General features: G+C 31.9%; 1 protein-coding gene and 1 long non-coding RNA gene across 4 annotated transcripts; one reads left to right on the forward strand and one right to left on the reverse strand.

The window, feature by feature from the left end:
* Positions 1–1473: 1473 nt before the first annotated feature.
* LOC131928309 (uncharacterized) lies at positions 1474–27816 on the forward strand. Of its 3 annotated transcripts, XM_059284299.1 has the most exons (5): positions 1474–1652; positions 10475–12527; positions 13830–14083; positions 17972–21753; positions 22861–27816. In XM_059284299.1, the coding sequence occupies exons 2-5, from the start codon at positions 10678–10680 to the stop codon at positions 22927–22929; spliced, it is 5955 nt and encodes a 1984-aa protein (XP_059140282.1). In that variant the 5' UTR covers positions 1474–1652; positions 10475–10677; the 3' UTR covers positions 22930–27816. The 3 variants fall into 3 exon arrangements, with proteins under 3 accessions (XP_059140282.1, XP_059140280.1, XP_059140281.1); XM_059284297.1 differs by having other exon boundaries at positions 17972–27816; XM_059284298.1 differs by having other exon boundaries at positions 1474–1588; positions 17972–27816.
* LOC131928310 (uncharacterized) lies at positions 3930–5936 on the reverse strand. Its single transcript, XR_009383756.1, has 2 exons — positions 5821–5936; positions 3930–4297 (listed from the first exon to the last, which is right to left on the reverse strand). It is a non-coding gene; the product is annotated as an uncharacterized LOC131928310 (long non-coding RNA).

Below are 27816 nucleotides of genomic sequence, written 5' to 3' on the forward strand. Positions count from 1 at the left end.
TTCTGTTTGCGCTTTTTTCCGTTTGCTCTTTTTTCTGTTTGCGCTTTTTTCTGTGTGCGCTTTTTTCTTTTTGCGCTTTTTTCTCTTTGCGCTTTTTTCCGTGTGCGCTTTTTTCTCTTTGCGCTTTTTTCCGTGTGCGCTTTTTTCTGTTTGCGCTTTTTTCTGTGTGCGCTTTTTTCTCTTTGCGCTTTTTTCTCTTTGCGCTTTTTTCCGTGTGCGCTTTTTTCTCTTTGCGCTTTTTTCCGCGTGCGCTTATTTCCGTTGCGCTTTTTGTTTTGCGCTTTTTCCGTTGCGCTTTTTTCCGTTGCGGTTCTTTCCGGCCACCAATTTTTTAAAATGAATTATTTGAACCGTAAGACCAATATTCTAGACATGTATTTAGACTATTATTCAGAATGTTCCACCTATTAGTTTTAGTTTTTCCATTTGATTGAAAAGCTTGATTTTATACAACGATATATTTCACAATCTTTTGACAACTTAGAAGTATCGCAACCAATGTAAAAAATTATTTAGTATTTAGTAAGTTTATTTTTCTAAAAAAAAAATGTATGTTAATCAATTCGTGGAATTAGGACAACGTGACGTCACACTGTCTCTACCCCCCCTCCCCCTCGTCACACATCGTCACAAAAGTCTGTCGTCACACATCGTCACAAAAGTCTGAACCCCCTCCATCCCCTAGGCGTGTGACGTCATTTATGGACGACCCCTTAGTGCTTGTTGTTTTGGTTGGTTAGGATAATGTTTAGAGTTAGGTTTATAGAATCTATATCTTTCCTCAAAATATTTGTATATAGACATTTAATTTGAAATTTAATATTATTTTCTGCTGAATAAACACGCGTCACGGCCCTTTAAGGAAACGTTTTTAACAAAAGCTAGTGCAGTGCCTAGCCGACACGACTAGTTTATACAAAGGCTTAAATCAAGTTCGGGAGGATGGGGACTTTTTACTATTTCTGCAACCAACTTGATCAGTGTTTCTTCCAGACTTTTTTCTCCGGGGGGAGGGGGCACTTGAAATTTTCGGGGAGGGGGGGGGCGGTAAACTTTCTTCGGGGGGGGGGGGGCGGACATTGTTAAAAGTATATATTTTCTTTATAAATTATATAAATTTCATTTCGTTCGGGGGGGGGGGGGGCGGTAAAAAATTTTCGGGGGGGGGGGGGGCTTTGCCCAGAATTTTAAGTAATAAATTAATAGAACCTAGTAAGCTAATGAGTAACTAAGCATAGCTTGAAATTGTTTTATTTAATTTAAAAAAGCTAAGCTTTGATCTATTTCATGTTTCTTTTATAGATCTACTTTAGTAGGCCTAAATAGATCTAGATCTAGATTCTTAGATCTACTACTAGATCTAGATTAGATGTAGATCTAAATAGGCACTAAAACTAAAAGTGTTAATATTTAGCAACTAAATCCGGTTTAGGCTATTCAGAAGCATTATGGGACAATGCGCATGCCCAGAATACAATCGGCCATGATACACATATATATATACACACATAGTAAATCTTGATCTAGATGAAAATATAGAATGGAATCTCGTATTAAAATATTCTACTTAATGCGAATATTGCATTGTGTAAGATTCAGTCATGTTAACGGAGACACTTATTGTCCAAATACTGTTCTTATTTAAGATAAAGGTACCGTTTCCCTTTCCACTTTAACTTAATTATGACTTAATAGTAGAATAGTTGAGAGTAGTGAGTAGGGTAGGGAGTTTAGTCTCAGTTTAGTAAAGTTTAGTTATATAGTTAGTCTAGATCTAGAATCTAGATCTAGATTTTCTAGTAAAGTCTAGTTCTATTAGTAGTATTAGTAATCTAGATTCTAGAAACTAAACATGGAATTATATTGGATCTAGAGTCTAGTCTAGCTAGACTCTAGAGAATGAGATCTAGATTTAGATCTAGCTACACTTCTCTTGATTTGGTAATCTACTCTTGATTTGGTAATCTAGATTAATCTAGATCTATCTATTATCTAATAGTATCTATATCTAGGCCTAGACTAGATTCTAGATCTATTGGTAATCTATCGGTTTAGGTACGAAAATCCCCGCGACTAGTAATGTGAAAAACAGGTGACTCCTTACATTTTAATAATTATTTCACATTTTGAGGAGGATTTAATCGGATTTATGTTTTGAAAAATACAAAAATGGTTCCTTGTTTCATTTATGTACCTGTTTTTAAACAATTATATTAAAACTTTTCAGTAATAAATGAACACTAGCGATGTTTCCAACAGATGCAACCATGCTCATTTACTATAGCAGCCATCTTGTTAAAGTTTTATTTTTATAAGACTTACAGCGCAAGATTCAGGGGGAAGTCACTCTTTTACAAATGGCTGCTGTTTATATAGCTAATCTTGCTTGCAGACACTGCTGTTTAAAGTTAATTTCTGGCCTATATTGATATATTTAGCCATTGATTTAGGTTTATTAGGCCTATTCATTTATCTATAGGGCCTAATATTTGACACAAACATATCACAATATAGTCAATATACTTCTATTACAGCCTTGACAATGAGGTAACATTTTCGTACATTAATAGCCGCGGGGGCGATTTTACGTACCCAAAACGATAGAATACCGATCTATTCTATAGGCCTAGGCCTATATAATATATTTTATAATTTTACATAGGCCCTAGGGCCTAAATAAAAAAAATTCTAGGCCTAATAATCTAGAATTAAGAATTCTAGATTCCAGATAGATCTAGATTGAATCTAGACTTTAGATCTAGTTTAGTTATTTTTAGTAGAAACTAGATTCTAGCAGTCGATGAGTAGATCTAGAACTAGAAATCTAGAGTCTAGACTAGATCTTTAATTTATTTAGTATTTAGATCTGTCTAGCAACTATGGAAATCTAATAATCTATTGTTTTAAAACTTTTAGGAACGTAATATCGGCCGAGCCTAGTAACATTTTTAGAAAGATTTATTATTTTAAACAGTTGTATTAAAATTTTTCATTTAAAAATAAATATTAGCAATGTTTTTATCAGATGCAACAGAGCTAATTTACTTTAGAAGCCATCTTAAGTTTTTGGTAACATTTTAGCTAGAGATTCAGGGGAAACCACTCTAATTTACATATGGCTGCTGTTTACGTAGCAAATCTTGCTTGCAAACAAGGCTGTTTAACGTTAATGTCTGGCCTTAATTGATATATTAAGAGATTGCTTTTGGTTTATTATTCAATTATCTGGTATATTTGAAAAAAAAATATAATAATATACTACTTGTATTAAAGCCATATTAATGAGCCACCTTTCTCGCACATTAATAGCTTCTGCTGATTTTACATACCTAGAACAATAGATTACCGTAACTGTTTAGAATTTTAGATCTAGATCTAGAACAGGTTACAGTACTAACAGTAGGATCATAATTAAAGGCAGATGCTAGCCAGAAAGAGATACGCATGCGCAATGTAGAGAAACCACGACTTGCCTTCGCTGCGATGTTTTTTGATGGTACTGCGCATGTGTGTGTTTACAACCGCAGAACCCTAGCCATAGGTCACTGCGCATGCGCAGAACTATCTTTTGCTGACTAGGTGTAGACATTGGGGCGAAAAATCTTTTTCTGAGTAGTCACTTCGTAGTAAATAATATTCTGACTCTTTTTTTAGAATAATTAGGGCCTATGCTTTGTTTACATTGTTTTAAATTAAATTTTTCATTAGATCAGGTTTAGTAGTTACAGGATTCCAGCAATTTACCAGCACAGTTTCTTCCAGGCATTTCTCTCGGGAGGGGGGACGGGGGACAATGGAGTAGGGGCCAAACAAAATGGAATTTATTAGATTTTTCATTAAATTTTTAATTAAAATTTTCTGTTACTTATGTACCATTACAAACCATATGGCAGGAAACAGATTCAACCCTCAAGCATCTACTTTTAGGGTCGATTTTCGCCAATTTTCAAAGTAACAATTATTGACATATTATATATCAATTTTGTTGCTTAACAATCGAGGAATTCAAAAATATAAAAATTAATAGCACTAGACATTTACATCACGTTCAAAATGTAGATTAACCACACTCACTCAACTGAGATTTTTTTTTACATCTAAATGTAGTGAGGTCTAAAAATCCACGAAATTCACAAAATTAACAATATAATTACACAGAAATGTCACTTAGGCATACATTTATTTGTAAATGTGTCAAACTTTACAAAATATACCAGTTTATAGCTTATTTCTATAATTATTCTTGAGAAAAAAAACGACCGCCCTCCCCTTTAAAATTCTGGCTTTTAGAAACACTCTGGGGAAGAAAAAAATAACAGAGTTAAATATAGATCTAGAAGGTCTATATAAAAAACATAATTAATAAAATATGTCTATATGCCAATTTTTAATATAGTTGCAGCATTTACATGGCTAGTTATAATTGTTTAGTACTTTAAACATTAATTTAAAGTTACGACTCTCTGTGGCGTCTTTCAAGTGTAGTGTCAGTGTAGGAGTGTAGGTGAACAGGGTGTTAGGGCCTGATACGATTTCATTAGAATTGGTAATGAACAGAATGTATAATTAGAACTGGCATATAAAAACAATGTTGATAATAGATGCAGTTGTTTTAATGCTACTTATAATAGATCAAAATGACAAACATAATTAAAACCCAAGAATCTGGAAGCGCTGACCTCATTTTACTGACACGGTTGTCAAATAGTAAGTCTAGATCTAGATCTAAAAAATAGATCTAGATTTACGTAATTTTGAAAATACGCTAGATCTAGATGCAAAATCACTTTTAAAAACTGAAGTTAGTGATTAGATCTATAATGAAATTGAAATCAACAACTGATATGTAAGTATCTTTTGATTAAAAAAAAATACGCTTAGTTCTAAGAAAAAAAAAATTCTATGGTGTACTCGATCCCTATCCCAAAACGTGCCAGCCATATCGCATGCGTAGTCAGCTACTCAGCTGCTTATCAAATCGATGAATTTTAAAATTATATAATAAAAGTAGGTCACCCTAAAAAAAAGAGTAAAATGGCTCCCGTTTTCACGACAGCCGTCACTCGATTCATAATTTACAGAGTTATAAAGTTCTACTTTCTTTTGGCTATAGATTTAAAGAAATATTAATTTGTTATTTCTCATGCGTTCCAACAATTGTACCTAATTTTAATAAACATTGGATTAGTAAGGACTCGATTCTTTTTAGAATTAGCCCTCGACACTATACAGACTATTGCGAAGAAACAGACTCGCGCGAATGTCGTGCGTAAGCTGGTTCAGTGGGCGAAGATTAGAACCCAATCAGACGGAAAATTTTTACTTTGAAATAATTACATTATCAATTAATTTCGATTTAAAACAAATGGCTTAAAGTCAAAAGTAAACTAAAATTTAAAAACTTTGTTATTCGCAGTGTACTCAAGATTCTCGTGTTTTAAAGATAAGTCTAGTTTTACTACGCGTGCGTGCATGGTGCGAATATCGATTTTCCCCGACAGAAAATCATAAAAAAATTTTTTTAAAGTATCTACGGCAAAATAATACTTATATTTTACAGAATTAAATACATTTAACTAAACTGTTATTTAAGTACATGCCTCGGAGGAAAAAAATACAATTTTATATCCGTAAAAAATTAACTGAAATCCCCGCTTTCAACGACGCCGATGTGTCGTAATTATGGCCATTCACTTTGTTCAAATTAAAGTAAAAAACACATTCAAATATACTTTTTTTTACTTTCATAATTTACAGCAATCATTTCTAATGAAAAATCCATAAAAATAATAGTTATTTTTACAAAATAGTATTTCTTACCTTATTAGTGCAGTACACGTACTTTTCCAAGTAGATCCATTCCGTCCAGATTTGCATACTTCGCATCCTTCGCCGCGGCACAAAATGTCATAAAAAACGTATTCCACAAAAATGTTTCTAACGAAGCTTGTAAAAACATAGCTCTATTTATCAGTATAAACAAAATCCCCGAACGATGTCTGGTTAGAAAGTTTATGAACGGCGAAGATCGAATATGCATTTTCCGGTACTAATCTGTTTCCTGCCATATCACTTACTGGTTAATTTGAGGCTAAATTTAATGGTCTAGCTTAATTAGGGGCCAAGAAAACAAACAAAAACAAAATGACCTAATAACTGCTTAAAACGTGAAACTCTTTTTTCGCCATCAAAAATGGCCAAAAAGTTATTTTGGTTTGTGTTCTCTATTTTTAGCATGATGTCATGTCTATTATGACAACATAGGCTATTTTACTTAACAATAAACCCAAACATCTTGTTAGTAATAAAACTTAATAGGCCCATTCACATGTTTATTAAAGAAATATCAAACAAAATAGATAATGTTGATAATAAAATTAATAGGCCTATCCTAAACTAAAAATAGATCTGACAAAAATCTAGATCTAGTCCTTGTAACTGTTAAGACAATACAGTATAGGTCAGATAATAAACTTTTTTTTTAAACTTTAAGATTAATACTACTTAATTATTTTAGAAGTATAAGTAAACCCAAGTAGTTGCCTTCCGTCGTGCTTTCGCGTCCTTTGCAGAAGCTTAAAATATCGTCAAAAACTAATCCTGCAAAAATATTGTACACGAAGCGTCCACAGACATTGTTCGATATATCAATATCAGCAATGCCTTGTTTAGATGATTTTAAACGACAAAGATCAAATATGCAATTTGCGGGGGGATCTGTTTTCCGCCATATTGTAACAACATCGTTCACTTTGTACAAAAAAAAACTGTATTGGTTACATTTACTTTTAATATTCATATGAAGCTAACTGATGAGGAAATGTGTTTTAAAAATAAATTCATGGTATATTTAAGCAGAGGATGGGATTATGTAACCTGATAGTGATAGCTATATAACAATGGAGGATCATTTAAAATACTACCAATAACTTCAGCTTAAACAAGTATCGTATTATAGATTAAAATGGTGTTAAAAAATGATTTCTTATCACATGGATTTTCAGATGGTCTAAAGAAAATTGAAGGGGTATTACCAGGGATTAGACTTCCGATATTTAGTGCAAATCAGACTTTTCCTTTTCCATGCATTTTTCCTTCGCTAATTCCATTTTCTCCTAATTTTTCCTCAGATTTTTTATTTTTGCAGATTTTTCACGAAATTAAAAAAAAATTAGGAATAAAAACGTAAATAGCCTTTACAGAAACAGCCTACATGCGTATTCCACGTATTCCTATAGAGTATTACAGATTTACAGTACAGGTATTAGGTCAAACGGGCAATCAAATATGCTCATTTCTTTTCAGTTGGACAATTGCGCTAGGTCTGACAGTGCTAGATTAAGATAAAATGTAGGTCAAGGTTCAGAATCTCGTCAGATTTACAAATTTTTCAGAATGCAACTTTTGTTAGTCAAAATTTTCCGCTGGTATTTTAAGTTAAGTATTTATCAAGAACACTGAAATAAGTTATCTAAAATAATACAGCTCTTCAAATGAAATTCACATCTCCCAAGCTTGGTTTCTTGACTGTTAATCGAGGTGGATTAGTTACAGCTTAATTTATCTACCGGTATTAACTCTACCTTTTGTCTCTGCTTCTAATTCTATTTTATTTCACAATCTGTAATTTATATTAAATTATATAGGTGACTTTGTGTAGCAACTGTGGCTCTTTGGGTCCTCACCATAACCCCTAGTGCAAGTTTGGTACTGCTTGTTTTACTGAAGGCATTTTTATTTTCCCCCAAATATATGTTCTTGTTATGACTTATTTTATAGCCTAGGCATACTGATTTCAAAACTAATGTGAATTCAATGTGGCCTTGACCGTGACCTTTTGTGGAAGGAAAATATGAATATTTTTAATAACAATCTACAGGTATTCGAAAAGCATAAATTTAAACAAAGATGTTTATACAAATATTAATTCTTTCACTGTGTGTATAGGTGGTTCATACATACCTGTGATAGTGAGTTACTGAATACAAGAAATTGTGCCCCAGTATGCATAACTAGATTACTTAATTTACACATTAATAATATGAATCCATCATTGAACGAGTGTACAGCCTACACTTAATCATAGAAAATACATTTGAGCACACCGACATATCTTTCACTCACTTCACATTCTATGGTGACCGTCTAACATGTATTTAACCGGGTTATATTGTCCTTACCAATCCTATATTCTTAGACGTGTGACCTTGTTTTCTAAAACTGAGTTATTTAAATGTAAACAATGTCTGCGCTTGGATCATATTTATCGGGGCACGGGTTTACCTACTCTACAGCCAAGCATGCTGTATAAAAGCCTTGAGTATACATTAATCACTCACCATAATAGGGAGGTAAAACACTTCGGCAACCTCTCAGGTGTCAGGGAGGAGGAGCCTCTGGCTCTGTTTAATCATCGAAATATGTGTGCCACCCTTGTCATTATTTGTAGGGTGCTCTTATATATAAAACTAACGTAGGTGCCATGTTGCTCATGGGAAAGCCCAGGGCACCAAATCACATCCTGCTGGGGCGACGCTAGTGCAAAATAGAAAAAAAAATTTTTCACAGGAACCTTCCCAGGAGTAGGCCCTATTCTCAACAACTTCATAAAGTTTCATCCTGATCGAATGAAAGGTGTAGTAATTGCATAAAAGACAACCAAGCAAAAAGACACACATACTATCATAAGGCATAATTTTAAATTGAAAACGAGTACAACTAGATCATTACAGTTAAAATTAGCTTAATGTTAAAATAAAACTTCATTACTATGTTTGTTATATTGTAAAAATTTAATTTTTTAAGTTATAAGGTAAACATTAATTTTTGTTGTTTTGGGCCTTAATTATGATCTATTGATCAGTTATCTGTTATATTTTTCATATTTTTTAAAATATTTTTTACCTCATCACCATATTACTAGTTTTGGCCAAATTTAAATCCCCAAACTGATACATTACCTAGTTAGTACTTAACTAGAATCACTAAATCTTCTAGAACTCCTCTTAGATCTAGATCTCTAGACTCATTGTAATCTATTTTCTATTGATCTAGTAGATATCTAGTTTATTATTTAGTAGACATATCTAATAATCTAAATACTAAAATAAATTCTAGTCAGTAACGTATTCACACAACGTGTTTTTTACGAGTTGTCTTTTTACGAGACTTTAATGCTATACAACTTTTACGAGATTTTAATGCAAACAAACAGACAAAGACTAAAAAGTAGAAAATAATAATCATTAAAAAAGTTTTAAAAAACCCACGTTTTCTGATTGAACTAAAAAGTAGAAAATAAATGTTATACATCACAATAATGCAATAGACATAGATCTACAAAAGTTTTCAATACTCTAACTAAATTGAAATTTTATGTGACTTAAAAAAAAACATTAAAAACTCGGGAATTTCACTTCCAAAAATAATATTAGTCTATGACCTCTTGTCTTAGGTGTCATTAGGACTTGGATTTTAATTTAAAGATAAAATTTTATGTAATGAAATAGTTTTGGTTGGGTTTGTAAGGTCATATTTGTTTGTGTAATTTATTCGCAGTTTTTAATGAGGTTTAACCATTAATGACTCATTTATTCTACCAAAAACGTCCCAATGTAAGGAGCATACCTCTGTATGAACCCTTTCACAAAATATTTTTGTCTAAATGAAATTAATAATTAAGATAAAAACTTCTGGTTAGAATTAAATCTGGCTTTCCAACAGTATTACAGAGAATATAATATAGGCCTATTCAGTAGAAGAACAGTATAAAAATTAAAAATGTCAGAGAAAATCCTAAATGCATCAATTTGGGTAGTTAACTTTATTTTTGTCTTAACAACTATGTATCAAATTTAACAGTTGAATATCAATTTGGTTATGTTTAAGATATATAATTGGTAAAATACATGTCTAGATACGTTTTTAAGCATGCTTTTATTTTATTTTTAATTTTAAATCAACTAAAAAAGGACATGAGTCTAAAATTTCTGGATGAAAAGAGACTAATATTATGTATATTTCAAAATTGCCTTTGAATCCAACTTCCTGTTTAGTTAAAAATTTGGAATTTTTAGGCTCCATTTTTATGAAACAAATTTAATTTTTCTATGCGTATCGTAAGCAGGCGTTACGGGCCATCATGGGTTGCGGGCATTATGGGTCATTAATGATTAAGCGCTCTTGAATAGTTGGGTAGGGGTCATCCTTACACAATGTCATCCTTCCAAGGGGAGGGGGTGTGGAATTTTATGAGGATGTGTGGGAGGGGGGGGGTTCATAAGATGCAGTTACATGCTTATGCAAGTTTTAAAATGTTAGCAACTGAATTTTATCCTAAGATATTTTAATAATATTTTAACTAATAATGTTAATATTTTTTTTAATTAATGCACTTGAAAGCTTGCCATTATAACAATTTTTGTGTCTAAAAAAGCAGTTATTACATTTTTTTTTTATTCTTCATCTGCTATAGCATGAAGTTAAAAGCCCAAGAATTACAAGATATTGACAAAGACAAGAAAAACAAAAGATATATGACATAAATAATGGAGAAACATTTAATATACAAACAGTTGCAAATTCTAAGTACTTGTAATAAAGCTGTCAGGCTTACTTTGTTACTGTCACCAACATAAAATATATTTTCTACGGTTGTGTTCTTGGTTTGAGGTAACAATGAACTATGACACTCAACAGTATACATTCAGTCATGGGTTGGCTACAACCCCTCAAGTTCATATACAACACCATGTTCAACAGCAACAGTTTCAGCAACAGCAGATTTTCCCACAGCAATATACCCATTCTGTTCCAACATCTGGCATCTATCAATTCCAGTTTGCAGGGGGAAATAACATGTTTCACCAAAAAGAAACTCATCCATTGGGGCTTTCTGGTGGGATGCATCATAGACTTGGGCAAAATGGCATGGTCACCCAACCTTACATCAAACAAGGAATGTCTTTTGGGATAGACAGAAATACAGTTCATGCAGTCAGTGGGATGGATGGAGTGCTTTATTTGCAGCAAAAAAATGGTCTTAAGTTTATTTCTAATCCAGATAATAGGATGGTGCAACAGTCTGATGCAGCATTTGGTTTACAGCAAGCCATTGTTGGTGTAGACATAATGGGAAATTCTAGCTTCATTGAACAAAATCATGATAATTCTCTCAATCAAACCTTAGGTGTCACTGGTCAAGGTAATATGTTTGCTTACAATAAGCAGCAATTTACAAGCTGGCTTCAACCACAGAATAATAATACTTCATCTAATGATTCTTGTCAAAGCACTTTGCCTCCTTTTAATCATTTGTGGTCGCAGTTTCAAAATCAGAAACAAATTGGTGTGGTTCCCCAACACCATTATCATTCACAGCAGTTTCAAAATCTTCATCAACAGGCAATGCATACTCAGCAATACGCATCCACAAGTTTTCAAACTTTACCAAGTATACAAATGATTAAAATGCAACACCAAAATCAGAAATCTCAGCAACTGGCTATACCGGTTTCTATACCACCAACTCAATCCATGCCATCACAACTTAATTGCATTTCACCCAAGATGTCACCAAAAGTTAAAGATACAGGCAATAATCGTAATTTCAATCAAGGAAAGGGAAACGCATCTTTAAACAGTACATTATCGTTCGCAACTTCACACAATGTATCCTCTTGTGATGAAAAGAAATCTTCAACTGCTGTCACTTATACAATATCAGGACCACCAAAAGTTACTGTTACTCTGGATTCATTGAACCACTGTGACACATTCCCTGCGAACAATTTTCAAGAAAAATCTGTTTCCAATTTTAATCCTGACTTACTAACTCAAAATAACCTTGGTGGTAATTTAAAAGAATCTGAAAATATACCTGAGAAACATGTGTCAAGTCTTCAGCATCATTGGCAAAGTATACATCAAAGAAGTCAGTATATCCCCAAAAAATTTCATACATCTTCCACAGGAAGTTCATTAGAAAGATCATCTTCAGAAGCTTCTAATTTTTCATCACCTCCTTACAGCTTTACACCACCTAGCAGTGCAGATTCATTATTCTCTCCTGTCCCAATGAGTTATTCAAAAGGATTGACAGAATGTTCCACAATCCAAATTCCGATATATTCATCTCCAGCTTTAGTTTCACTTGTAACTTCTCCATCAGTACTTTCAATGCAGTCTTCTGGTGAAAAACAGAACATTTCAGCATTACCCAATTCTGTTGTTCCAATGGCATTATCTGTATCTTCATCCATTACAACTACAGTGACATCAACTTTAGCATCTAGTGACCATCATGTTGATTTGACAACAACTTCAGTGACATCAACTTCTCCTTGTTCCAGAGAAAATGCCAGCATATCAGATAAATTACTAAAACACAGAAGTGTTGGAACTGAAAAGGATTCATCTTGTGATTTTGAAAATAAACAAATATCTAATTTAAGTGCTGATACAAATAAAGTAAAAGTCCCTTTTTGCTGGCAAAGAAATTTGGAAAATGGAGTAATAGAATATAAAAGGTATGTCACTTATGTTTCATTTTCTCACTGTTAATTTAAAAAGTATCAGTGTAAATTAATATTATGTTGGATTTTATTTTTAACCAAAGCAAATTGCTTAGATTACTAGGTTTAATAAAGTTTTTATATCATTCAGCTGTCATTATTTATTTTTCCCACGTTTTCTTTAACTTGCTTTCGCGTCTGTTTGGTTCTCCAATCAAATCTTGCGATCAAAATTTCTGGCACTTCCCGGTTAGTTAGCGCTTTTTGCTTACTGACTAGTGTTCACGCAGTGTTTGTGTACAAACAACCAGAACGTAACAACTGGTGGCCAGTATGGGGGAGACGATATGGTCGAGTGGTTGGGCACACGATTGCTATCCCACTCGGCGCGGGTTCAAATCTATGTGTTCTAGTCAGTAACGTATTCACACAACGTGTTTTTTACGAGTTGTCTTTTTACGAGACTTTAATGCTATACAACTTTTACGAGATTTTAATGCAAACAAACAGACAAAGACTAAAAAGTAGAAAATAATAATCATTAAAAAAAGTTTTTAAAAACCCACGTTTTCTGATTGAACTAAAAAGTAGAAAATAAATGTTATACATCACAATAATGCAAGCGATCACTCTACTATAAGCGATCATAAACGTGGGGCGCCGTGATTTTCTTACAGTTTCTAATACTGTTGACTCTCTACAAGCTCCCTAATAAAAGTCAGTAGTATTATCTAATCAATAGTAATATAACTTTTACTTCGGCGCCCCACGTTTTTCATCGCTTATAGTAGAGTGATCGCTTGCATTATTGTGATGTATAACATTTATTTTCTACTTTTTAGTTCAATCAGAAAACGTGGGTTTTTTAAAACTTTTTTAATGATTATTATTTTAAAGTTTTTTTACCCATTATTATTAGTTACTTTTTCAGACCTGTTGGTCAATAGGGCAGATGAAGTAAAGTTCCACTGTTTCTATGACCTTGTTATATAGTGAATGTGTAATCCCTAATGCTAGTCAGGTACCCTATGACAGGACATCCTATGACAAGATCTTTTAAAGTTGTGCACAATGTTCATATGAAGTCATTGTTCATGATCTGGAAATGTTTCAAGCTAATTAAATTTCTAATTGTTTATAACTGCTTTTCTTATTTGAACTCGAGTAATCAGTAATTATACTAAGTTTTTTTTAACCTCTGTATTTTACGTACATATATTCTATATAGTAAAGCTGTAATTGTAAAATAACAATAAGAGCATTAGAAACATTAGTTATTGAAACCTTGAATGTTATTTGATGCCTTTTTTGTTACAGCCCAAGTGGAGAAATTCTTCAATCAATTGATCAAATTTGCAAGTATCTATTGAGTGACACTACATGTAAATGTGGCCTGGAGTGCCCATTACAAGTGGAAACATTTTTTAACTTTGATCCTGAGATTGGAAGTCAGCCCTGGAGTGTAACTACCAATGGGGAAGATTTGGGAAATCTTTGCAATCATCGTCGTGAAATTATAGCTTTAGCTGCATTTCATAATTCACGAACTAATGTGGCTGAAAAACTAACAGGTTTGTTGTTTGTTTTAATTATAATGTTGGTTATAATTTAAAATAGTAGTTAGGTCAATTTTTTTTATCCCAAATAGACCCCTTACAAATGACGTCATGTATCAGTCACTATGTAAACCTCAGTCATGTTGGCTCATAACATTCAAAATGGTGATTTGCTGTGTGAAAAGTTGTAGTACTTGAGGTGGACATTCTAAAGACTTTCTTTATTTCGACTGCAAAAAAATATTACACAAGGTGAAGGAGATCAATTTTTGGCAAATATCTATTGAAGCGGCGTGAATGAAACATCTGTAAACATGCGAATCTGATTCAGGTAAGGACTGTAAACAATAAACATCATTTTAATTATAATTAACAAAGGACATTTTTAAAACATTATGTACTATAATAAAGTCAAAATATATTTGGCCTTCACAAAAACTAATAGGCTAAAAGTAATAATAAAGTTAATTTAGATTTAGAGTATTTTATTTCTAGAGTCTAATTTATATGACAGTGTCAGTCGGAGTTTAGTTAGTTTAGCTCTAGTTAAATTTCATCTAGTATTTAGCTAGGGTTTAATTATTAATAAACTCTAATATTAAATAATTGTATTAAGTTCAAGCAAATGAATTTATCAAAAAAAGAATGGGTGACTGGCTCCACTAAGTTAGGCAGACAGATTATTTTTAAGTAGGCCTACTATTCATGGTTAATCTTTTTTTATTTTATTATTCCATTTTTCCAGGTATACCTGCAACCTTCACACATATAACACATCAACTGGGCTCCTACTCTTCTCCTTGGACATGATAATATTTCTATGGGAAAAGTAAAATCATCAGTTGAAAGGCACACAGAGACGAGTAAAGAAACAAGATCATGAAGCTGGAGAGGCACTTTCGGTACTACCATTGGGCAATTCGACAAATATCCAATGCAGTGGTAATCAAACACCGCTTCCCCATTGGAAATGGGTGTTGGTGATGCTAATTCAATGCTGCAGTTATCAGACCATCAACACTTCCCAACTTGAAATTAGCCATCAATATGCAGATGATAGCCACCAGCACTAGCGACAATACAGATTCTCTTGATTTAGAGATACAGTAATTGATGATTTGTTTACTTCATGTACAAGTTTCATGCTATGAATTAACTCAAGAATATTTTATTAATGAAGGTGATAAAGTTAAATTCTATAATTAATGACATAAGTGGCACTATATGCTTTAACCACAGAAATCTTATAAACAGATTTCAGAAATTTTTGCCGACATTAATAAAATTATAGCTTACTATGCCACTGCAAGATTTGTTGTACAGATGATATAGTGATTAATCTTTTTCTATCAATTGTGCCTAAAAAAATTTTAGTGATTTGGAAAATAATAAATTGCAACATTATTGAAACATCTTTCAATTTACATATTAATTTAGACATTCATAAAATTTATTTTAATTTTAGTATGCACTGACAAATACAGAGCATTAACAAAGTAAGGGGTTTTTTAATATTATTCCAACTAGTTCAATTAAATGTTTTTTTCGTTGTTGTCAGCAAATGAATTGTCTCAACTTTGTAAAGCTGCTAATCATTTTAATTTTACACTATCATTTTTAAAGGTTTAGTTTGTAAATTTTAAATATGATACAAATAAAAACATTTATAAATTCTGGTTTTATTTTACATTTTAAAAAGTTTCTCCAAATCCATCCATACAAATGTGGTGGACAGCCACCTAGACCACTTAAAATCCATGTCTCACCAGGCTTTTTTATTCTTCCATTTAATGCCCAAATCTGCTAAATAAATCAAGTATCTATAATATAAGCGGACTGGTAGTGTGTCAGTCTTCGTGTCATCACTATACATTTTGGAACCATAAAAGTAAACATCGCACCATGCAGTGCTTTTCAGTGCATCACATTGTCTAAGTATAAGTGATAGAGTAGGGTTTGTTTATATAATGACACATTTATTTTATAGTTTCCACTGTTTTTACTCTTCCGCATAATGTAAAGAAAATATTAAATACACGCACATTGCAAAAACATATTAAGCAGATCAATGTTAAATATCATTTTCGTTTTGATTCCTAGATAAAAGTCGATACATTTTAATAATAATAGGGTCGAAAAAACGAATTGATTAAACTGGTTTGTCAATTTCCAAGGGAGGTAATTTAAAAATGAATTCAACCCACGCTAATTTTTTAAAAATGTGATTGCAAAATCTACGGTCGTCCTAGAAGGAATTAGTTTTGCAATAATAGAAATAGCAAAATGTGGATGCAAATTATGCGGACCTCCATGAGGAAATTAGTGTTGCAATAATATAATTAGCAAAATGTGAATGCAAATTGATGAGTGTTGTCTTTTGTGTTTCTGTGTTGCGTTTGTGTTTATGTTTGCTTTATGTTTTCGTTTGTGTTGTGTTTTCTTTTGTGTTTGTGTTGTTTTTGTGTAGTGTTTAGTTTTGTTCTGTTCCCAAGTTGGTACATTTAAAGATTTACCGCGGCAGAGCACGGGGTATGCAGCTAGTTAATCTTATTGTTATAGTTATAAATACAATTCAATTGGTTAAAGTCCAATTAATTTCTACTTTAATTCAATAACTGGGTATGGCTAATTAAAAAGAACCATGTTATGCCTATTGTTAATTATATTAGTTTTTTGAAAATACTATGAACGAGCCGACCCGCTGTTATTTAGTTGTTTTATTTTCTACTTTTCAGTAATTCATAATTTGTGAATTTGACAGTACCAATGCTGCCACTGAAAATATTTGCATTAAATCACTATCAGTAGCTCGTTAAGGACGATAACCCCTCCTCCCCCTCCTTTCCCCAACCCCTGCAGTCTTCTGGCCATACTCACTATTTACATGTGCTTTTCTATTATCAGAATTCAAGCCACAAACCTTTAACAAATGAAGGCTATCACTGATTCTTGCAATAATAAATGTGGGGGGAAGGGCTCATGAGACCTGGGACATAGCAACCTGATTCACTTATTTAGCTTGATACCTTCTGCTCATAAGTCTATTATGTATTTCAAAAAGAAAAGGGAAGTTGACAATCCCCTAGAAACCGGAAACAGACAACTCTAAGGGACTTTTTTTTTGGTCAAGTCTTTTTCCACAAAATGTTAGATAAATAAATAAATCTTTTCTTATGACAATTTACAAACATTTTTAACTAATTTATGGCAACTATTGCTGGGTAGCTATTTTATTTTAGAATGAACTATGTCTGTTTCTGCTTCATTCTTGTAATATTATTTTTTGTCTACATGTTAAGCGCCATATTGCCTGTTGACTGATTCCAGTCTCCCTTTTTTTTCTGGATTCACTTTCATAATCATTGTTCACCCAAGAACAAATAGCAACTTAACTATAAGGCTGCAATTGTCTAATTTTCAAGTTTTCCCTTCTAGATTATTTGTTATCTCAAGCTAACAACCCCCATCCACTTTTCAAACTAGGGATTTTTGGAGTTAGCTGTCATACTGCTCTCATATCCTACACAACTACACAGTTCCCTGTCTGTGTGTGTCTTTTATGCATTACTATGCCATTCAATTCATCCCTGTGACATGGAACTTAAGTAGGTTGTTGAGTACTCTCCAGTGTAGTTTTCTGGCATTAAAAAAGAATCAGATGAGCGGCACCCACTGCCAATTTGTGCAGTTGGCACCCCAAGTTCCACAGCTGCTATCCTAGCTACTGGGGTACACTGATTGGGCATCCTGCTAGGGGGGGGGGGGGGGTACACACTAGTATTAAATAAATTTTAACATTGTTAGTCAGTAAATATTATATCTTTTCAGAACATGACTGATAAAAATTGTACATCCCAAATTAGTTTCACTTAATTTTACCTTTTTTTTTTTACTGTTTGCCAGATAACCACCTGCAAGTTGGCAAGAAAAGGTTCAAGAAAACACTTTGTTCAGGAGAAGGATTAATTGTTTCTCCCTTAAAAAAACTTAAGACAAGTATTACTCAAGCTGTCAACAAACATGCATTATTTTCTGAGAAAAAAAAATCATCCCTTCATGATTTAGCCCATAAAACAAATTTGAAGCCTAGTTCTGCGAATGAGACTTTACATTTTCCAGATGAAGATTATAGTATTTTTAAAATGCAACAAAATTTTACAAAAACAGACTTCTCTTGCCAAGTAAATCCCATAAGCCAATTAGGGCAAGCAACTTACCAAGAACAGAGTGATGTTGATGAGGAAACAAAAAAAATTAATTCTTCCATTTTACTCAATGGCAGGCAAACACAAACATTCCTAAATCAATCACAACATGCAAGTAAAGTTAGGTTGTCATTAAATTTAGAAGGAATTAAAGAGCTTGATGCTGATTCATCTAAAAGTAGCAGTAACCAGCCCAACAATGCAATGCAAAACCACAAATCTGTGAAAATTGCAAAAAGTGATAAATTGCAGATGCAATATTTACAAGAGCAACATAATCTACATCACTCAGCACCATTAATTAATTCAAGTATGTTTAGCAGGGATCAAGTTGGATTGTTAACTGCTCAACATTCCCCGGAGAGATTTGATCCCACACTGTGGCAAAGTAATTCTGCAAATAGCTCTACAGCCTGTTCCCACCATCAAAGTTCTATGCCCTATCCAGCAAATTATCTGCATGCAGACTTGGATCAAAGTCCATGCCCTAAGCATAGCACACCTCAAATAACACAATCTGGCATTCAAGTCTGGTTAGACTCTAAAAAAAGTCCCAAGAGACTAAAGAATAAAAGAGATAAACGGAAGTTGGTAAACTCTATTGCCAGTCATAATGGTTATTGTAACACATCCATCAATAAAGCAACTAAATCAACTGTGATATCATCCTCATCTGTGTCATTCTTTGAAAATCCTACAGTATTTGTTGAACAACAAACAGCTATTATAAATAATTCAATAGCATCCTGCAAAATAGCATGCTCATCACCTAGTCCAATGAAATCTGATTCCAGCAAACATAATTATTGTGTTTCCTTGAAAAAGAACACTGTTAGTACTACAAATTCTGAAATTGAAGTAGCTCCAAAAAGTTTGTATTTTTTAGAACAGAAAGAAATTGATAACTTAAATGAAGAGCATAAACTGCCAACAGATTCTGTGGATGTGGATAAGGAAAAGAGTTTCACAGAGATCTCAGAAAATGATTCTGCTTATTTGAGCCAGACAGGAAGTGACATTGATAGATCAGAAACATCAGAATCTTTTAATGAATCAAATTTAAATAGTTCTCAGGTTTGTCATCTCATACAACCTGAAGAATGTGATACAAAATCAGCTTTAACCAAGGAATCCTGCCCAACATTTGATAAGAGTGCAAGTTCTGGATTATTGTCTAAACTTGCTGAAACTCAAAGCACATTGATTACTTCAAAATTGGAGAGAAAAAAAATTAAAATAAAGCCAAGACCTAAAATTTTAATGACAAAGGAAGAGTCCATTTTAGATCCTGATTTATTAAAAAAAAACCATCCAAGTACTCTTAGTGGTGATCTCTCTCAACTACTAGCATGTAACAACTGGAATATTTCTGCACTGCAGCAAATCTTAGCTCAGTACAGTTCAAGTGATCCCGGACAGTTTAATGCAGCAATCCAGCAAGTTATATCTCAAGCATCTTTATCTGGTTTGGAGTTTCCTGCTAGCAATTTATTGTCTGCAGCTGCAAGGGCTCAAGTAAATGTGCTAAACAAGCAGCCTGCTTTAATAACCAGTTGTGTTGGCTCATCTGCTTTAAACAGTGTTAGTGAAGCTTTGATGCCAGCATCTATCAACACTGTAAGCAATAGTGACCACAAAGTTACACTGTCAAATTCTCTTTGTGGGCCCATTTTAAACCCAGTCATTCCTCATCTTCATCAACATTCTCAACAACCTTCAACATGTTTGCAACAAATTGGAAATAATACTAATCTAATTGGAAATATGATGCAATTTCAACAACTACCTTCTGGCAATTTTGCTATGAATATGATTTTGCCAGTGTGTTGTCATAGTCAGACATACACAACAGATTCAAATCTCACAGGTACTTTCACTACAGAACATGAACTAAAAACATCTGTTTCTGGGACTAGCTCTGTAAATCCTTTAATGGCACAAGGAATTCTAGCAACAGTGCCACAACCATCTGATATAGGGCCTCAATTAAAAATATCTGTAGCCTCTGTGATTCCTTCAAATCTTGGCCCAAATGTTGCCCAGTGTTCTCAAGATACTATGCTGCTGAATAGCTTTGACTCCCGTATGATTATGAACAATTCAATGCCACCAGTATCTTTATCTGTTGTGACAAATGTAACAAAGTCCTTGGCACAAGTAGTACCTACCATTGGCATCAACCAGACAATGTTTAACTCCCAACAGTTAGCTCAACAACTTATGAACACACAGCAGAACACAGCTCAGATTATAAACTCTGCTGCTGCACCTTCTACCACTCATATGATAAATTCATCCACTCAGGGTCAGCAGCTAGTAAGTTCATCGCAGCATAACAACCAGTTTTTAAGTCCTTCCAGTCATGGCTCTCAGTTGATAAACAGTGCGTCACACGGAACTCAAATAATGAGTGCACTTTCAGTACAAGGTCTTAATAATCAATTATTGATTACAAATCCAATTCAACAGGTTTCACCATCAAATCCTATGTCTCAACTTTCACCAGCAATAGCAGCACATATTCTAACACAAGGTCATCAGCATTTGCAACAAATGTCACCTTCTTTCCTTCAAAGCCATATTCAAAAACAGTCTCAAAACTCATTAATTAACAACCAAAGTATATTTGCTGGTGTTTCCTTACCAACTTTGACTGTTACTTCTGATCACAGTGATATCCAGAATTCTATTTCCCAACCTAACATTTTGAACAGTTTTCAGAATGTTCACAGAAGTGATGAACAATTAGAAAAGGCTGTTGACAGGAATAGTTGCTCTCAGGTAAAAGAAAGTAATATTACCTTGCCAAATACTTCATTGTATGCATCAGCAGGTCAACCTGTGTTTGTTATACCTCAGCCAAATAACAACCCTATCATGCAAGTGCTGGGAGCGTCACAGCTTAACTCAGCTTCAAATTTGTCTGCAGACCTAACTCATTTAATTGGATCATCTTCAGCAGTTGATCATACATTGCTTCAGAATTTAATCAATGCAGGATTTAGTCCTATGATGAATGCCGTTAACATAAATGGAGTACAACAGCAGCAACAGTTTCAAATCCTGCAGCTACAGCAGTTATTGTTGCAACAATTACAAAATCAGGGCCAAAATGTTCATGGCATTTCTCTACCTCTAAACCAAAATGCTTCTGCAGGCCAAGCTACAATTGGAGCTCAGGCTATTATGAATACTGTAGTTCCTCAACAAAATATACAACTTAATTCAGTAGTGGATATAAATGCCATACACTCTAGTCTTTCTCCAGTGGCACAAGGTTACCAGAACCAACTCTCTCCTGCAACAGCACAACTTCATCATATTTCATCTGCTTTAGCTGTTCACCAGGTAACCCCAACCAATACTTGCGGAGCTGTAGGTGTGATTCACAATGGAGTCCAGAATTTGATGCAAGCACCATCTAAAAGCTTTTCTTCTGTAGTAGCAACAGTCCAGTCACAAGAGATACCACCTGACCAGGTAATATCCATTAATAAAAATCAAACAATAACTCCATCATCAGGTACCAAACCTCAGGAATCAAGTGCACATCATGTGGTCAATGATATTACAAAACAAATTACTGTTCCTGGAACAAAATCATTGCAGTCTTTTAAATCATCTAAGTCAAAGTCATCGAAGTCAAAAAAATCTGAAAGTAAAAAGGCTGTTGATCCAGAGACTGTAAAAAATGAAGAAGATATTGTGGCCACAGTTCAGCAGATTTTAGCCCAAGCTGTTCAACAGCAAAAAGAGTTGATTTTAGCTTCTAAAAACCAACCACCTCCCCCCCAAAAAAGCAAAAATAAAAAGTCACATTTACGATCAAAGACCAATTTGTCAAATAAGGAGCATGAACTGGGTAAACTAACAAGTATTTCTGATGATAATGCATTTACAAACTCTGAGCATGCTTCCATGCAGGATAAAATTTCCCAAGATGTCACTAATGAGTGTACAGATAAAATGAACAATTCCAAGTATAACCCAAGTGAAGTAAATTGGTCATCAATAGTTTCTTCATGTAATCAAAACAAGTCATCTTTATTTCCATCAAATAGTTCCACACATGTTAGATGTTTAGATCTAAACACACCATTAATCAATTGTTTTGTTGCAGAACATACCCTAAATGAGACTTCAAATTTGGTAAATTCAAATGTAAAAAAGTCTATTTCACTTAAAGACCATCTGTCTTCAATTGTCTCAAAAGACAAAGATGGTGTCAGTAAAAAAAGTGGGGGGAAAGGTGAAAAAAATGTGAAAGGAAATGTAGCACAAGAGGCAAATGTACTCAGTTTGGCAAAAGTATCAACTGTAAATAAAGAGCTAGCCACATCTCAAAAGGCACTTTAAAAAAATGTTAAATAATTTATTATAATTAAAGCTGCATAATTAATTACAATATTACTGATCATTTTGTATGCATTTTTCTTCAGTGAAAGAGGATATTAATTTCTACATTTTGTGATAATTATATCATTATCCATGTGTCAATATTCATTCACTGCTCTTTTTTTTTCTCTACTAGCTTCAGTTTTGAATGTTTCTACAAAAATAAATCTTGTTTTTCTCTTCAACTTTTAGTTTCCTCATAGAACTAATGAACACTTCTTGGGGACAGATTTTAATCTACATCATCACATATTGAGTTAAAGAATGGAAGCAAGAAACAATATTTAAATTGAAACCCACAATGTCTACAGCAAAACTTGTGTTATGTATATTTTATATATTTGTATGAATGCATACCTATATTTGACAAATGAGTGTATATATCTATGAATGAACATACATACTCACTTTTTTTTGTTATCTAGCATTCTTTTGGCCTAGGAAGTTATGAAACGCTATTGTTTTTAAAAAAGCTGTATTTGTCAAACTCTGATAACAATTTGGCCTGAGCAAACATGTTGTTTGGTTACTAAAATCTGAAAGCCAGTTTCAAATACTGCTATTTTGAAACAAAGTTGATACTTTAAGTTTTAGGATATTGATTTTTTTTTGTTAAATGTTTAATTTTGCCAAACTGTTTTCAATATTTATAATTGTAATAATGTGATTATAACTTATTTTATTTAAACTCGTTGAAATTAAAAATTCTTTGAATTTCAATGACTACTCTGTGAACTATAATGAAATTTTGTGTTAATATATCTTAAGTTTATTTATTTTGTGCCAAATTGGAGTAAAATTTGCAAATTGCATGGAAAAAACTGTTTCTAACATTGAATTTATGACCATGCAAAAGTGTTCTAAAAAATGCCCTATTTTAAGTGTGAAACCTCTTTTTTTTTTCATTTTTGAAGCCAATGTGATTTGCAACGTTTTAGAAGTGAGATGTAATTTAAACTTACCAAGTTTTAATAATGCATGGCAAAGTTAAAAGGATAAAATAAGGGCATTTTATAACATAATTTCACACTTATGAGTTATGGTTATAAAAATGTAAATGTCATAGCACAGATACACAGCTTAATTGATGAGTATTTTCACAAACCGTGATAATGCCATTATGAACAATTCTAATTTAAATAAAAGAGCTCATAGCCTTGAATCTGTGATAAGTCCCTGTTACATACTAATTTTTTTAAAGACTAGAATATGTTTTGTCTATTTATCGGCTTCCAATTTCCCTTTTGGTTTCTCTCCAACTTTTAACAAAATATAGTTATTTGAATGACTCCTTTGTTGCATTGTATCTGAAACCTTTTAAGGTAATTAATTTTTAGACTTCGTTGTTAATAAGATTATCTTTTGTGAAAGACTTTCTCCTCATCACACACAATATAGTGAATGGGGGTGAGACCTGTCGATTTCAAAAAACTTACTTTGTGTGGTACTACCAGTTATTGCATAAAATGTGGTTGTTAAGATAATTGTTAGCTAGAAAGAAATTTTTGTATATTTTCCTTTTTTTCCCACTAAATATACATTAATTGATTTCAGTGGCATACACAAAATTTAAATTTTACACTAATTTATTTTATAACAAGTTTCTGAAATTTTTTTTTAGTTTTTTGAAGAGGGTAGAAATCTTTGAATAAATAAAAGCTTCTCATTAATAATATTATCTTGGCTGAAGATAAACCTTAAGAATAAGCATAATAAAGAAATGCTTTGTTTGATTACATAATCATCTTCCTTTAAAAAAAGTGAAAAGTATAATATAGCTGTGAAGAAAACTTACTGCTGTATTTTAAGATGTACATAATTTCATTTTTTAATATCCTGTTTGCCTATTATGAAGTAATACATAATTTTCTGTTAATATTTGTCTCGTTTCATACCTTTAAATAACATAATATAGTAAGTCATGTATATATTTTGTGACTACCTTATACAGAATGTGCTTTTATTTGTGGAGCTATCTTGCATGCCCTTTTCTTTTGCTATAAATTTCTTAATAGCTAAATAGTTTTAAAATAGACGTAAAACTGATAACTATAAAATAATTGCTAAAACAAAATCAGGTATCCTCTTAAAACTCAAATGTTTACAAAAGTGATTATAAAAAGAAATGTAAGAGTAATTTACAACACCTGTCAATTTTTTTAACCTTTTACTATCCTGGTTACATCTTTTCCCTTGCTGCACCAAGCAAAAGGAAATAACACTTTTTTTTACAATTGTTGCTTAGAGTAATTACAAAATCCATGTGCATATTAAAATTTTTAAAAATGTAATTCACAGAAAAATGGATGCAGATTATTATGCATTACTTTTAATTATGATGCAATGAACATTTCAATTTAAAAAGCAGCATCGTATGTAATTGTGGAGAGAAAAAATGGCCTACAGAGAACATGCATTATCAGGCTCACAGGACTGTAAAAGGTTAAAAAATATAATTAAGCTCATGTATTGCTTGTAAAAAAAACAATGTCTAGACTGTTTTCATGTCATTTCCATTTTTTCATGTCTATTGTATTGTTATTGTTTTCAGTTTTAAAACAAGGCATTTAAAAGCTGTTGATATTTGACACTACAAATGTAGAATTTACATAAAAGTTAACAAGTATTTATTGTTGTAAATATGTAGTAAAACATTTACCAACTGTATATTACATTATGATTTTATCTTTCCACTGTATTATAATCCAGAAACTTTAAAAATGTAGACGATTTTGTTATATTGCAATGCAAAAAATCCTTAGCTGAAGTAAGAAATTAAAATATATCCTGACTTGTTTATTTTATGTTGATTAATTCAAATTAATAATAATGAAATAGGAATATGCCTTATTCTGCAAAATATACTACTTTGTTAGTAATAATAGGCTTTGTCTAGAAAAAGGTTCTTTTTTGATACACTGTGAAGAAGTAGTGTAAAGAACTATTGTAATTGTAAGCTTTATAACACATTGAAAAGATACTTTAAGTTATGGTCTTTCCCTTTTTAAAAATATCAATTACATTTGTTTATTTCTAATATGTCTAAAAGGGCAGAAGGTGAAATTAGAAAGTATACCCCATGTATTATCTCTGTACTGGTATCAAAGAAATTAAATTACACAAGGAAACAGTTGTAACCGATGGTCCTTTATTTAATAATTGAATTTGAAAATTTGGATTAAAATTGTGTCTGTCATGTTTAAGTAACATAACAAGTATATGTACATTCCACAGAATCCTGGGCTGTAAATTATATCATTGTATCATTTCTTTTTATTACTGAAATAATACACTTTAAAAATTACCCAATATTTTCAAAAGAAATTCATAAATGTTCCTTTTTCTTAAAGAGTTAAAATATAATTTTTCAAATAATCAATAAACAATGGCTAGGTATATTTATTTTTAAGTAATAGTTATGTAGAAAATATAATGAATAACAGAGTACGCCTACTGATATTTTAATAATGGTACAAGCAAAGTACAACTATTCATCATTTTTAAAAGATAGCTTACACAAGAGAAAAGTTGAAAATTAATTAAATATAATTTTTTTACAGGTTTTATAACCATCTCTAGCTAATGATAGAGCACATTCTTCAATATGATTAATAGAAAAGATATTTAATTGAATATATTCTTACTAAATATAGACTATGCATAAGAGGAAAATTAAATCATAATTTTTGTTAAATATTTTCAAAAAACAAATGAAAGTTTTTTTCATAAGTGTAATATGATAAGTTTTTTTCATAAGTGTAATGTTTTTCTGCTTATTTCTTAAAGAAAATAAGTCATTAATTTTAAAATGTGTCATTTAGATAATAAAGTACTGCTATTCTCATAATGGCTGTTACATGATGTAGCTGTTTAATAGTTATATTTGTACAATCTAAACATATTCTAAATCATTTAGAAGTATGAATGCTAATTGCTAAATAATGAAGATTATATATATGAACCTTTCAACATTTATTTGGTAAATATTCTCTATAATAACTGTTTAAGAATATTCAATTTTATTTACTATCACCTTTAAATTTGTTTTAATAAAAGAATGTAGTATGATATGCTCATAGATCCAAAAAAGTATGTTCTAGTATTGATATATATATATATGTATATATACATATGTGTGTGTGTATGAAATCAACAGTTACTTATAACTCACAGTCATTGACCAGTTGACAAAGTCTAAATTTAAAACCTTTTTTTTTTTTCACTTTTGACGAGAAAAATTATACAAAATTGACTTACTTGGGTTTGAAGTTTGCTCATGAAAAATGATTATGGTCAATATGAAATAACTGTGATTTTTAAAAATCTACTTTAAAAAGTTAATGTGAAGGTATTGTAAATTTATGAAAAATAAACTGTTCTACTGCATTAGTGCATTAAGTAAACACATTTTTTACTTTTAAAATTCAAACATTTTTCAATTCTCAAAATTCTTTTAAAAATAATTAGGTGAAGATGCATAATTTTAGTTTTAATTTTGTTCTTCTATTAGTTTTCATCATAATGCTGATGCAATATTTATTTGAAGTAGGATCAAAAGAAAGGAATAATTGCCAATTTTGTTTTCTCCTTTTTATAAAAAAAATTAATGAAATCCTTATTGTAAATTTGTAAATTGCACCTTGTAAAAAGCATTTGAATGTTAAAGTTTAGACATAAAGTTTGTGCCATTTAGATTGTGATTTTTATTTCTCATGAGCTGCAATTAAGTAGTGCGCATTGTAGTTTACATTGTGATAAAATGATTATTAATCTTTATTTACACTTACATATACACACACAATGTTAATTTTGTAACTTGGAAATATATGTGCATGTGTATATAAAAAGCTCTTGAATTGTACCATAGTGTAAATAAATTTTAAAAACTACTTTTGGAAATTGAATGTAAATTATGCATTATAGTGCTGTTTACTATTTAAACCACTTTATTAATTGTAATCCTTTCGTTTATTGTTGTGAAAACACATTTTGTGTACTGTGATGATTTTGTTTTCAAAAGTAAAAATTTTCTGGACCATAAAAATGACCTTTATTTAAATCAAGTTAATAAAATTTTAGTGTCAAGCATTAAATTATGATTAATACAAAATCTGGTACATAAAAGACACAAATAATATTTCAAAAGCA

Source organism: Physella acuta, unplaced genomic scaffold (genome assembly GCF_028476545.2).
Source record: "Physella acuta isolate Inbredline_101_S28 unplaced genomic scaffold, ASM2847654v3 ptg001481l, whole genome shotgun sequence".
Taxonomy (NCBI): Eukaryota; Metazoa; Mollusca; class Gastropoda; family Physidae; genus Physella; species Physella acuta.

Bases quoted from the DNA above. Each gene is read 5' to 3' on its own strand.
- LOC131928309 (XM_059284297.1), top strand. From the start codon at position 10,678: ATGAACTATGACACTCAACAGTATACATTCAGTCATGGGTTGGCTACA. The intron at 12,528-13,829 runs GTATGTCACTTA...TTTTTGTTACAG, and splicing joins GGAGTAATAGAATATAAAAG to CCCAAGTGGAGAAATTCTTC. The intron at 14,084-17,971 runs GTTTGTTGTTTG...ACTGTTTGCCAG, and splicing joins TGTGGCTGAAAAACTAACAG to ATAACCACCTGCAAGTTGGC.